Below are 13,052 nucleotides of genomic sequence, written 5' to 3'. Positions count from 1 at the left end.
ATATTCAAATATTTTTGATTATATACCTTTTTTCACTATGTCCCGCTTTCGACGAAACAATCCCGCTTTTTTCACTCAAAAAGTTCCTAAATCCCGACTTGGCAAAAAAAAATCTGGCAACGCTGGGTTGATTTCATGTAATCAAATGAACTATCTTTTAGTAAAGTCGTCCCAGGAACGCAACTCATCAATATTGGCAATATCATTTTAAAGTCTTCTACTTTAAAATGTATAATACATGTCTGAATTGCCGATATAAATGACTCAGATTAAATAAATTATTAGAAGAATTTTTACTAAATAACAACATTTTTGTTTAATTTAGTATTATTTTGTATTTTGACAACGACACCCGACTTAGGCGTGGAAACGTTAATAAAATCATTTTTTTTTTGGTGAAATTGTGGCTTATTTCCCATTGAAAATATTTGATTATAAAAATGCCCAAGGAAACAACTTCAGAACAACAATAAGAAGATAAGTCTACACACTTCTTCTTCTTTTTGTATAGACATGACTGTCTATTTTTCAATGTGGCTCTAGTAGGTTGCCGTCCCATCGTTTCCGTGGTCTTCCCACTGATCGTCTTCCTGTTGGGGAACCGTCTCTCGCTGTCCGTACTACTCTATTTGTCGTCATTAAGTCTAAACACAAAAATGAAAATCTACAAAACGACCATAAAGCGGACAGTGATATATGCTTTAGAGGCATTTACATTAACTGCAAGAGAAAAAGAAGAAGAAGACAAAGTTTTCACTCTAATGGCATATAGCATATCCCACCAGAACGAAAACAATGGGAACCTTCTCTGGTAACACCTCCGAGGCTTCTACAATTTGCAAGCCATACGGATGCTGAGACTAAGGAAGATGAGGGAATTCTACAATTTACAATTCACGTCCCATCTGCTCAGCGCGGTAAAGTTCCAACGAGACTGGTTCCCTTCATACTCCACACAGAGTAAATGTAAATCAAAAATGAATAACCATTTTCAATTTCGTTGCAAAACGAAAATACAGCCGAACCATATTCCAGTCCAATCAGAGAGTGCTGCAAGCACCTCTACCGGTTTCGAAACTTATTAGTCTCTCATCAGGAGGCACATATGCTGCTCTCCCTGATCCAACCAAAACAAACGAAAATTGCAACGAAATTGAAAATGGTTATTCATTTTAGAAAAAGAAGAGTTGAAACTATGAGAAAAATATTGGAACCAAAGAGGGAAACCGAAGAGGATGAAAGACAATTGATGAATCACGAAATACAAGAATGAATGGATCAAAAGAACATAGAGCAGTAAAAGCACAGAGAATTAGATGGTATGGACACATAATGAGAAGAGAGAAAAGCAATCCTTTAAGAATTATAACGGAATAAATAATCAGATAAAAGAACCAGAGGCTGACCTAAACTGAGATGGAGACAACAAGTGGAAGAAGACTTAAGAAGTATGGAAATTAGAAATATAGGAAGGACAAGAGGGAATAATGGAGAAAAGTAGTGGAAACAGCAAAGTCACACCAGCCACTGTAAAACCAAACCCAGAACGGAATGATCCTCATCCACACAAAAAGGATCTTTAAGTGAAAACAGCTTCAGCTTTCTCGGCAGCGTATAGCATGTATATGTTACGGTTGATGTGATAAATCCAGTCTGTGTTAATAATTACCGGTAAATATTAATAATAACCGTAGCTGCTGGTCAATGTGATTAATAATGCCTTTATAATTAGATTTACCGGTTATTATTAATACTTTCCTAACAATTCTAGTTAATGTAATAAAAACGCATTTTGGGCTTCACTATTGTTTATTTATGAAATTTAATAATAAGGTTAAACACTTAAACAGAATTTATCAATAAAAAAACTCAACTAGACACCTTATAAGTAAAAACAAACTCATACAATCGCATTAGGCTTTAAGTTACTAGACTATAATTACTTGTTTTTATAGATAAGGCTATTGTGGCATTTAGAATTACAAAAACGCTTAATTTTTTGCGTTTGCAGCATTTTTAATTGCATTGGCCACTATATTGCAGTATCGGAATCCTTGATTGCCTAAATTAGAATCTTTACGAACGCATTCACTGAGACTTATTTCAGTATCATTGACTGAAATGAGTGTTTCCTTGCAGGTGGTAAATTCGTTTTTTGCATGAAGTTGGTTTAAAATGCCATGCTTATTGCCTAGCTTGTATAGATTTTCATCTACAACATACATAATAATGGCAATAATGTTTCGGCTATCGGCTTTAGCTCTATCAACTTCTGGAATTCGCACTCTAACACTTTGACCTACTTTTGACAGAGAATCTATTATTAGAATGCTTTAACATTCTGTCAGATTCTTTTACAAGTGACTGTTTAGCAAGATGCCGAGACTTCTGAATTTTCTTTTTAAGTTTTGTCAATTGCAGTGCAATGTTCTTCGTCTCCCTCATTTTCTTTAACGCCAATACTGGCATTGTCTTCCTCATTGGCAGTAATTATCTCACACGCATTATGTTCGATTGGACTGTTAGTGTTACCTGTATCTTCAATATTCGCTAACTGGGAATCCTTGGTTGAACTGTTGAGTTCCATATTACCAGGGTGCTTTGCTCCATCAGCAGCGTCATCAGATTGATCTGCTATTGTCGCTTCTAAATCTTATTCTGATTTTGGATAAAGTACCAGGAGGTAACGATGTTTTTAATCCTACTTTAGCCTTATGTATTTCATACATTAAACAGTATATTACACAGTGGCCGCTTTCCGACTACAGATTGACTAACACTGTGGTATGCGCTATGCGCCATATTTAACTTGGGTATGTTACAGTGACTAATAAACCTCCCCACATTCCGCAAGCTTCTACGCACTTAACGGTATTGCAATTTATCACATTTATATTCTAATCCGGGATTTATTAATAATTACCGGTCGATGTGATTACTTCTGGCATATTTATTACTTTCACCTAGCTATTCGGTTTGTATTAATAGTAACCGGTAATTATTAATAATTTCAAATTAATCATACTTACCATAACATATATATTATATGGTGTGGGGGCCTAGACGCTAACACTAACAGAGACGCTCATGAGAAAACTAGAAGCATTAGAAATGGGGGTCTACCTACGCATTCTTTGTATATCCTAGACCGAACATGTCACCAAAATACAGGTAATCCACAAAATCGGAAAAGAGAAAGAAATCGTGAGCACATAAAGAAAGAAAACTGATTATCTAGGCCACATATTGAGAAACCAGATAAGTACCGTCTACTGTAATTGATTGTCCATGGGAAAATAAAGAGTAGGCGCGGGCCAGGCAGGAGAAGACACTCATGGCTCCAAAATCCGCGGAAGTGGTTCGGGGTCACATCGGTCGAACTATTCAGAAGTGCCGCAAGCAAGATCAGAATTGCCATGTTAATAGCCAACGTTCGCAACGGACAGGGCACTTGAAGAAGAAGAAGTAGAGTACATTGTGTTGACTTATGTGCATATGAATTGAGATAAGACTTTTACCCTCCAATCAAAAAGTGTAAGAGTAAAACGTAATTTTTTTTAATTTTTCGCTATTTAATTTCCTGTAATGTTTAAATTTATCCTTAGTCTACTTTATCATCATTGAAGAATTATCATCCTTCTTTATAATATTAATGTCGTTTTGGTTATATTGTGGTTAATTTTTATCTTAAGTTTATTATGCAACTTGCAATGATGTAGTATAAGCTTCATTTTATTTATAGAAGTAAATTATTTATTAAAAAGTCTTGTAAAAGTATACAGGGTTTTCATTAAGAATGTCCAATCTTTGAGTTGTAGATTTTAGACCTCAAAATATTAAGTTTTAACCCAAATCACTTAAGAGGCTACAGTAGCGCGTCATCAAAACATAAAACGCGGTCCAAGATTGCGGCTTTAATTTTGAATATTTTGTCGAGCTATTTGGCACACATATTCGTAATATACACTGCGATGCAAAAAAATCGATCCACTAAAAATTTAGTCATTTTTGAAGTTTCGAAATTCCTAAACCTGTTCGATTTAAGTGATTTTTCTACCACGTTATAGCCTTATTCATTGACAATATCGCTGTAATAATATTGTTGCTAGACAGTCAAACTGTCATTGTATACTGAGTGTACGAATCAAACTGTGTTTTTTTCTCAAATTTCGCATCACCTTGTGGACTATTCTAGCACTTATAAAATACTGAAATTAAAACATAACTATAGCCTCAGGTTTTCTTAACATTTTATCTTTCGATTCATTCGCTTATGTTGGATAATAAAAAAGTTAGGTACTTTAACAACTGGCCATGTTCGTCATCAGTACAGGGTTTTTTTGAAATAAGTGCAGCAAACTTTAAGGGGTAATTTTACACATGAAAATAATGACAGTTTGCTTAATTCGATCCATTTGTCCGCAAACGCTTCGTTTCCGAGATACGGGATATTCAATATTTTTTTACAAACTGACAATTTTATTGCTTTAAAACCAGTTGAGATATGCAAATCAAATTTGGTGGGTTGTAAGACGTAGTTATTGCACATTTTTTGACATAAAATGAAGAATTTTATATTCACCATTGGCGTGCGTGCGGGTAATATTATGGGTAATAATACCCGTTTGCGCGCCAATGGTGAATATAAAATTCTTAATCGTATGTCAAAAAATGTACAATAACTACGTCTTAAAACCCACCAAATTTGATTTGCACATCTCAACTGGTTTTAAAGTAATAAATAAATCGTCAGTTTGTAAAAAAATATTGAACATCCCGTATCTCGGAATCGAAGCGTTTGCGGACATTATGATTATAAAGCAAATTGTGATTATTTTCTCATGTAAAATTACCCCCTAAAGTTTGTCACACTTATTTAGAAACACCCTGTACTGATGACGAACATGGCCAGTTGTTAAAGTACCTAACTTTTTCATTATCCAATATAAGCGAATGAATCCAAAGACAAAATGTTAAGAAAACCTGGGGCTATAGTTAGGTTTTAATTTCAGTATTTTATAAATGCTAGAATAGTCCACAGGGTGATGCGAACTTGGAGAAAAAGGCACAGTTTGATTCGTACACCCGGTATACAATGACAGTTTGACTGTCTAGCAACAATATTATTACAGCGATATTGTCAATGAATAAGGCTATAAGGTGGTAAAAAAATCACTTAAATCCAACAACAGGTTTAGGAAATTCGAAACTTCAAAAATGACAAATTTTTAGTGGATCGATTTTTTTGCATCTGAGTGTAGTAAAAAATGGCGGTACAGAGCCCAATTTGAGAAATATTTTAGTATGTGGAAATTACTCTATAACTAAATACAATATTAAAAAACGAGCGTGTACCGCCATTGAGAAGGACAAAAAAATACACTTTCTTCACATACAGTTTTTTATCCCATGTCTAGATTTTGTGTCATATTGGAACTATATACTAAAAATTTTTATCTCTAACAAGAAATCGAAAATATTATAACTAAATAACCAATTAGTCAACATAGAGAAAGTGTCACTGTCATTTTGACAAACCTGCGTCAGATTTCTGTTCTGTATCGATATCTGTTCAGTGCAGTAGTGTATTATTTTAAGAATTCGTTAGTGTTGATCCATGGGAAAGTAGATGCCGTCCCCTCTTTGTGAACACACACACACACGTGCGCGTGCGCGGAAGTAGTGTTTATTTTATAATTAATTTATTATATTTTTGTGTAATAGAACTAAGTTGTTGGACTATTTGAAAAAATATATTATTGTCAATTGTGAGTTTTACTTATAGGTAAGTATATTTACGTAAAAATATTTCGAATTCTAATGCGAATACATATATAAAGTTTTAGGAGGATTTTTTATTCTAAAAATATTATCAACAGTTTAAAAAAATGGAAAAAGTTCATTTAACGTTCTATTTAAAAAAAGGGTTGAAACTAGTTAGAGTGCTTTTGGCGCTCTATGAACTAAATAAAATAAGACGGCTCTTGTTTCGCTTCACAACGAAATTATTATTTATTATTGTTTTATTATTTCGTGCAAATACCTATGTTAACATAAAGTTTTCACCCATTTTGGTTTATTTTTATAAATATTTATTTACTAATAATAAAATTGTTTTCTATTACTTCCATTTAGCGCGCCTATGAGTACCTATTAGAGAGATTTTGCACCTCTTATTTTGCAATTCCGTTATGGTTATCGTTATACTACGTCTGCGCAGTAGCGAATATATGATCCGTTATCGTTATTAAACATAAGGGATTCCGTAATTTACGGAGGTTTAAAGTAGTGCTTATCGTTATCGTTATAGTAATGGTTAAATTGCTTTGTTGTCAGAATGTAAAAAATAAGTAAAATTACATTTACATAGATTCTAATTTTGATGACCTATAAATTAAAATATCAAAAACTGTTCAAGTATATGCTTAAAATTACAATAACGTTGTGAAGTGAGGTTATGTTTAAATAACGATAACGATGACACGAAAAACCTACTTGACAGGCTGCAAAAACTCTGCTTTTTAACGTTGCCGTAATCGTTATGCTTAATAAAGTTAACCATAGCGGAGCCAAAATCGGCGGTTATTTTAAGAGGTGCAAAATCTCTCTATTATGTCAAAATATTGATCGTAAATAAAGTCAAATATTGCCACTGTTGCCAAAGTTTCGCAGAACTTTCGAAAAAGGGTATGATACTATCTGACGAAGTTGTATTGATGACGCGCTACTGTATGCTCTTTAATAAAATGTGGCTCCTTACTGAGTTACAGGGTGTTTTATTTAAAAATTTTAAACCTATTTTTATCCAGTACTTTAAAACTATTTGACGTATCCTTACCAAACTTTGCAGAAAATGTGGCTATGATACGCCCTACCAAATTATGATAAATAAACTTTTCTAGCTGCTACCAGAGGCGTACAACAGAGCATCGTGAATGGTTGACCCTTCCCACATTCTACGCCATTGGGAAAATTTCTATTTTAGCGCAATTTTTTTATTCTCCCATACCTTCTATGTAAAAAATATACTCTTCATTGGTAACGATAAAGTCATTAGTTTTCGAGATATTTGAAGTTAACAATGAAACGGCACAGTTATTTTGATTAATTTATGACATGATTCATATGATTACATAATATTTAAAAACTAAACTATTTCCCGTATCCTTATCAAACTTGACAGAAAGTGTAGGTACTGTACACCCCACTAAATTATGTTAAATAAACTTTTCTGGCTACTACCAGAGGCGCACGATAGGGGAAGGTGACTGGTTGACCCTTCCCAAATTCTACGCCACTGACTGAATTGATATTTTAGTGTAATTTTTAGATTTTTCAATACATCTTATGTAAATAATATACTCTTCATCCGTAACGATAAAATCATTAGCTTTCGAGCTATTTGAAGTTAAAAATGAAGCGACACCAATACATTAATCAAAATAACTGTGCCGTTTCATTTTTAACTTCAAATATCTCGAAAACTAATGACTTTATCGTTACTAATGAAGAGTATATTCATTATCATCAGTAGCTCGACAACCCTTTTTGGGTCCTGGCCTGTTCTAGGATTTTCCGCCATTCTGTTCTGTTCCTTGCTTTGTTTTTCCAGTTGGTGAAGAGTATATTATTTACATATAAAGTATTGGAGCATCGAAAAATTGCGCTAAAATAGTAATTCTCCCAGTGGCGTAGAATTTGGGAGGGATCAACTATTCACTATCCCCTGTAGTACTCCTCTGGTAGTAGCTAGAAACGTTTATTTATCATAATTTAGTAGGGTGTATAGTAGCCACACTTTCTGCCAAGTATGATAAGGATACGTCGAATAGTTTTAAAAGTACTGGGTAAAGATAATTTTTAAATTTTTTAAAATAAAACTCCCTGTAACTCAGTAAGGAGCCATATTTTATTCAAGTGATTTGGGTTAAATTTTAATATTTTGAGGTCTAGAATCTATAACTCAGAGAGTGGACATTCTTAATAAAACACCCTGTATAATTAAATATATTACTTTTTAGCTCCAAATTACCCGAATCGGCATTCAGTACCAATTAAGTATGGAACCTCCGTCCATCGTTCTTCCTCTCATCTATGATACCATCAGCAACGTGACAAGTCTTGCAGAAAAGCGTGAACCAGGAGCTAATCCAGCAATGACGGCCGTCAGTCAGTTACTCAAGCACTGTTCTCAATTCCAAGCAAACGTCAACGAATGCTCGATATTCCCCGCTACCAGAGAGCTCTTAATTAATCTAACTCTTCCTTCCGAGCCACAAGTTCCAAGCCCTGTCACTGGTGGAGTACAACAGATCCAGTCGCCGGCTATGCAAATGTCCGGACAAGGTGGTCAAGGTGGTTATGCTGTCAACATGCCAATGGGACCACAATAATTCATCGTTTTATCCTTGTACGCCATTAGTCAGTAACGAAAAGGAAAACATCTTTGTTTTTATGTATGATATAAGACCTTGAGTTACATGTTTTTTAAGACAATAATTTTTAAATTTTAATACTCATTTTAAAAAAGGAAGAAATATCTATAGTACATATCTCTAACGTGTAGACGGAAAATTCACTGAAACACAGTTTACCGAAAGCACAATTCACCGAAGTGATATGAATAAATTAATATTAATATAAAATTAATTAAAATATTATCAGGAATAACAGAATAATTAGAAAGCACTTCATCGATTGTTATATCTGGAGATTTACATTTTAGCTTTTAATACTCTGAGCAACACCAATACACTTTATCTTGCAAAACTTTGTTTTAAAAAAATAAATATCCATTACTAATAAATTCGGTTTTCACGAAGGTTTTCGGTTTTTCGTTTTAATATTTTCTTTATGAGAGGGATTAAACTACTAAGGGGCTTTCTAAATTATAAATATAGATTTCGGTCTATATACTGTGTCATTTGTTTCCTGTTATTTGCGATAATGATATTTTAAACTAAATTCTATTTTATATAAAAAAAAAGAATGTGTGTGTACCTTGTACGCACGTAAGAAGTTATACTTCTATTATTTGATTTCAGCGAAATAAAATATTTTTAACAGTTTATTTTTATTTTATTAAATATTAAGCTGAGTTTAATAGTTACTTATCACTTTCCAAAAATCCAAAAATTAAAAAAAAGGCAGCAATTGTCCGCATTTGAACCCGGGACCTCTCGATTTGTAGTCGAATGCTGTACCAACGAGGCTACGAAGGCATTGTTTTGACGGTTTCTCGAACATTATGACAAACCACGGTAACAAATCGACCAAAAGTGAAGTATTAAATAAAAATGTTTTAATAATACGTATTACCTTACTCCCGAGGAAGACAAATCCAAAGACACAAAAATTATAATAAATATATTTACTAAAAACACTAATATATTTTTTCCACACCTTTTTTGGACTGATACTGATATTTTGACTTTTGCACCTGTCTCTGTGCGCATGCGCGCGGAATAATAAAAATTAACTCCATATCGCGCCTAAATAAGTATAACTTCAAAAATTACTTATTAAAACTAATTTATTTATATAATTTCGGTGAATTGTCCTTTCGGTAAACTGTGTTTCGGTGAATTTTCCTAATTTCTCTCTAACGCAAAAAATAGATAATGGTTTCTTTGTGTATGTATATTTTTATATTGATGTGGAAAAACATTCTGGAAAGTGTAAAGTTAAGGTTTTAAACAGGGTATTAATATAAATGTATCCCACAATATACGTTTTCCTATTTAAAACTAGTTACTCGACATACTGGCCGTATTGTATTAAATGTAGATATTTTCTTATTGAAATGTATTTATAATTGAACCAAAAGTGTTTTATTCAGTTAAACCAGTCCCCTATCTATGAAAATTCCTAGCAGAATCATAACTATGAAACAAAAAAAATATACAATATTATATACATCATGTCCATGAAAAGCGAAAGATCCACTATAGATGCTATCCATACACTAAAACAAGCGATAGAGAAAACATACGAGTACGATGGAGATGCACATATACTTTTCGTAGACTTTAAGCAGGCGCTTGACAAACGAAAAAGAAGAAAAATGATCCAACACTTATAAGATAGTAAAATACCAAATAAAATTATAAGAATGATAGAAATGAGAATGCGAGATTCCCAAGCAACAATAGGCACCGGAAGAGAGAGAACAGAAATAATAAAAAAAGAGTGTGCATACTATTTGTAGGCATGTAACAAGTTATACTTCTATTAATATGATTTCAACGAAATAAATATATTTTAATACTTACATAAAACCAATCAGTTTGCTATGGCCGTAAAATTTATACCAAAATTAATTATTTTGAAAAGATAGTACAAATAATATAATATTAAGATTGCTTTTTAATCTTCTTTTCATCATATTTTAATACTTATTATCCTAATAAAGAAGACAAATCCAAATACAAAAAAACCATAATAAATGTATTTACTAAAAACACCAATATATTTTTTCACACTTTATTTGCACTAATGGCGGCACCACACTTCGCTATGTGTTACTTGTTATGCGCCTTATTCGGCCGTATTGGGACCGTGCAAGTTCGGAAAAGCGACACCTGGTTTCTACGCTCTGCAACTTTATTCGCATTTTTAATTATATTGTCCAACCATATGGTCCTGGTTGCTAGATAATTGTCAAGGCCATAGTCCAAAAAAAAATAATAAGAAAAAATAAGATTTAGGTTATGTTATTAAAACGTAAACAATTGTATGTATTAAATAAAATTAGTTATTAAAATGCAGTACTTCAAGCAAAATACAATTAATTAAATTTACCTTTATACAGGGTGAGTCATGAGGAACTGTACATACTCCTACCTCGTATAGAGGCTCCTATGGGGAATAACAAATGACCATTAAAAAGTGTCTGCTCCCATTGTTTAATAATATACAGGGCGAGTTTCGCATTTTGACAGAAATTTGTATTCGTCATAATTTTTGAACGGTCAGATCGATGTGTTCAGATCGTTACACTATTACCACCTAATCAACTAATTTATTCAAACTAGAAAAAAATCAGGTCCGGCTTTAAAAAAATTAGTTCGTTTGGGTCTTAGAAAAAATTTCACCCTGTATAATCTTTTTGAAAATTCTAATATGAATTTTACAAATTAGACAAATAAGCAATTAAAATGGCATATTTATTTTTTTCCGCACACGATTACTTAATTTTTTATAAAAAAATCAAATTTCACTATGAATTAAAAGTTTGGTAAAGTGAACCATAGATTTAAAAAAAATAACTTTTATTACAAAAATTATTTTTTTTGCACAAATAAGTAATTTATGTTACCATCCAATCAACTGATTTATTCAAAATAGAGAAAAATCAGGTCCGGATTTAAAAAATTAGTTCGTTTTGGTCTTAGAAAAAATTTCACCCTGTATACGCTTTTTGAAAACTCTAATATGAATTTTACAAATAAGACAAATAGGCAATTAAAATGACGTATTTATTTTTTCCCCACACGGTTACTTAATTTTTTTATTAAAAAATCAAATTTGTCAAAATCGGAATTTTAACATAAAAATGAAAAAAAAAATGAACTCACGGTTTAACTCGCTACAACTCTGTTCCATTTTAAATTTTTTTCTGAAATTTTTACAGCACATACCTCTTACCATTGTGAAGACTCTGAAAATTGTTGTAGACTTTCAGTCTTCTTCTTGTAAAAGTTGCAAACTTGTAAATCGCAAAAATTAGGTGGAAAAATTTAAAATTTATCAATTTGATCACGTCTATGTTAAACTATAGAGTCCAAAAGAAGTACTATGGGAAGTTTTAGATCTAGACGTGTTATAGAAAAAAAAAATGGTAAAACTTTTAATTTTAAGAAAAACGTTGTTTTTGTAAATTAATTTTTGTAAAAAAAGTTAATTTTTTTAAATCTATGCAAAAACTTTGCCAAACTTTTTATGCATAGTCGAATTTGATTTTTTAATAAAAAAATAAGTAATCGTGTGGGGAAAAAATAAATATGCCATTTTAATTGCCTATTTGTCTTATTTGTAAAATTCATATTAGAGTTTTCAAAAAACGTAGGTATACAAGGTGAAATTTTTTAAATCAAACCAAACAAACTAATTTTTTAAATCCGGGCCTGATTTTTTCTAGTTTGAATAAATCAGTTGATTGGGTGATAACATAAATTAAATATTTGTTCAAAAAAAAATTCATTTTTGTAATAAAAGTTATTTTTTTTTTTTAAATCTATGGTTCACTTTACCAAACTTTTAATTATTCATAGTCAAATTTGATATTTTTTTTATAAAAAATTAAGTAATCGTGTGGGGAAAAAAATAAATATGCCATTTTAATTGCCTATTTGTCTAATTTGTAAAAATCATATTAGAGTTTTCAAAAAGCGTATACAGGGTGAAATTTTTTCTAAGACCAAAACGAACTTATTTTTTAAATCCGGGCCTGATTTTTTCTTGTTTGAATAAATCAGTTGATTGGTGGTAACATAAATTAAATATTTGTCAAAAAAAAATTAATTTTGGTAAGAAAAGTTAATTTTGTTAAATATATGGTTCACTTTACCAAACTTTTTTCATAATCAAAATTGATTTTTTTATAAAAAATTAAGCAATCGTGTGCGGAAAAAAATAAATATGTTATTTTAATTGTCTAATTTGTAAAATTCATATTAGAGTTTTCAAAAAGCTTATACAGGGTGGAATTTTTTGTAAGACCCAAACGAACCAATTTTTTTAAAGCCGGACCTGATTTTTTTCTAGTTTGAATAAATCAGTTGATTACGTGACAATAGTGTAACGATTGACCAAAATAAGAGACACATCGATCTGACCGTTCAAAAATTATGACGAATACAAATGTCTGTCAAATGCGAAACTCGCCCTGTATATTATTAAACAATGGGAGCAGACACTTTTCAATGGTCATTTGTTATTCCCCATAGGGGCCTCTATACGAGGTAGGAGTATGTACAGTTCCTCATGACTCACCCTGTATAATAATTGCATATCATATCAATATTGTGGAGCAATATATAATTTTTCTTCTT

General features: G+C 31.8%; 1 protein-coding gene across 3 annotated transcripts in view; it reads left to right on the top strand.

Annotated features, from left to right (window-relative positions):
• Positions 1–13,052, top strand: part of LOC114346174 (mediator of RNA polymerase II transcription subunit 14) — a 148,525-nt gene that overhangs the window by 134,155 nt on the left and 1,318 nt on the right. The window contains exon 13 of one of the 3 annotated variants that reach the window (XM_028296972.2): positions 8,022–8,614. The exons of 1 other annotated variant lie outside the window; for it this stretch is intronic. In XM_028296972.2, the coding sequence (XP_028152773.1) occupies positions 8,022–8,393 (372 nt within the window). In that variant the 3' untranslated portion in view covers positions 8,394–8,614. Of the gene's footprint in view, positions 1–8,021; positions 8,615–13,052 lie in introns of those variants that run through there. One more of the 3 variants, XM_050646918.1, reaches the window with a different exon arrangement.

The sequence above is a fragment of the Diabrotica virgifera genome, chromosome 1, assembly GCF_917563875.1.
Source record: "Diabrotica virgifera virgifera chromosome 1, PGI_DIABVI_V3a".
Lineage (NCBI taxonomy): Eukaryota > Metazoa > Arthropoda > Insecta > Coleoptera > Chrysomelidae > Diabrotica > Diabrotica virgifera.
This window is presented reverse-complemented; position numbering and strand designations above follow the sequence as displayed.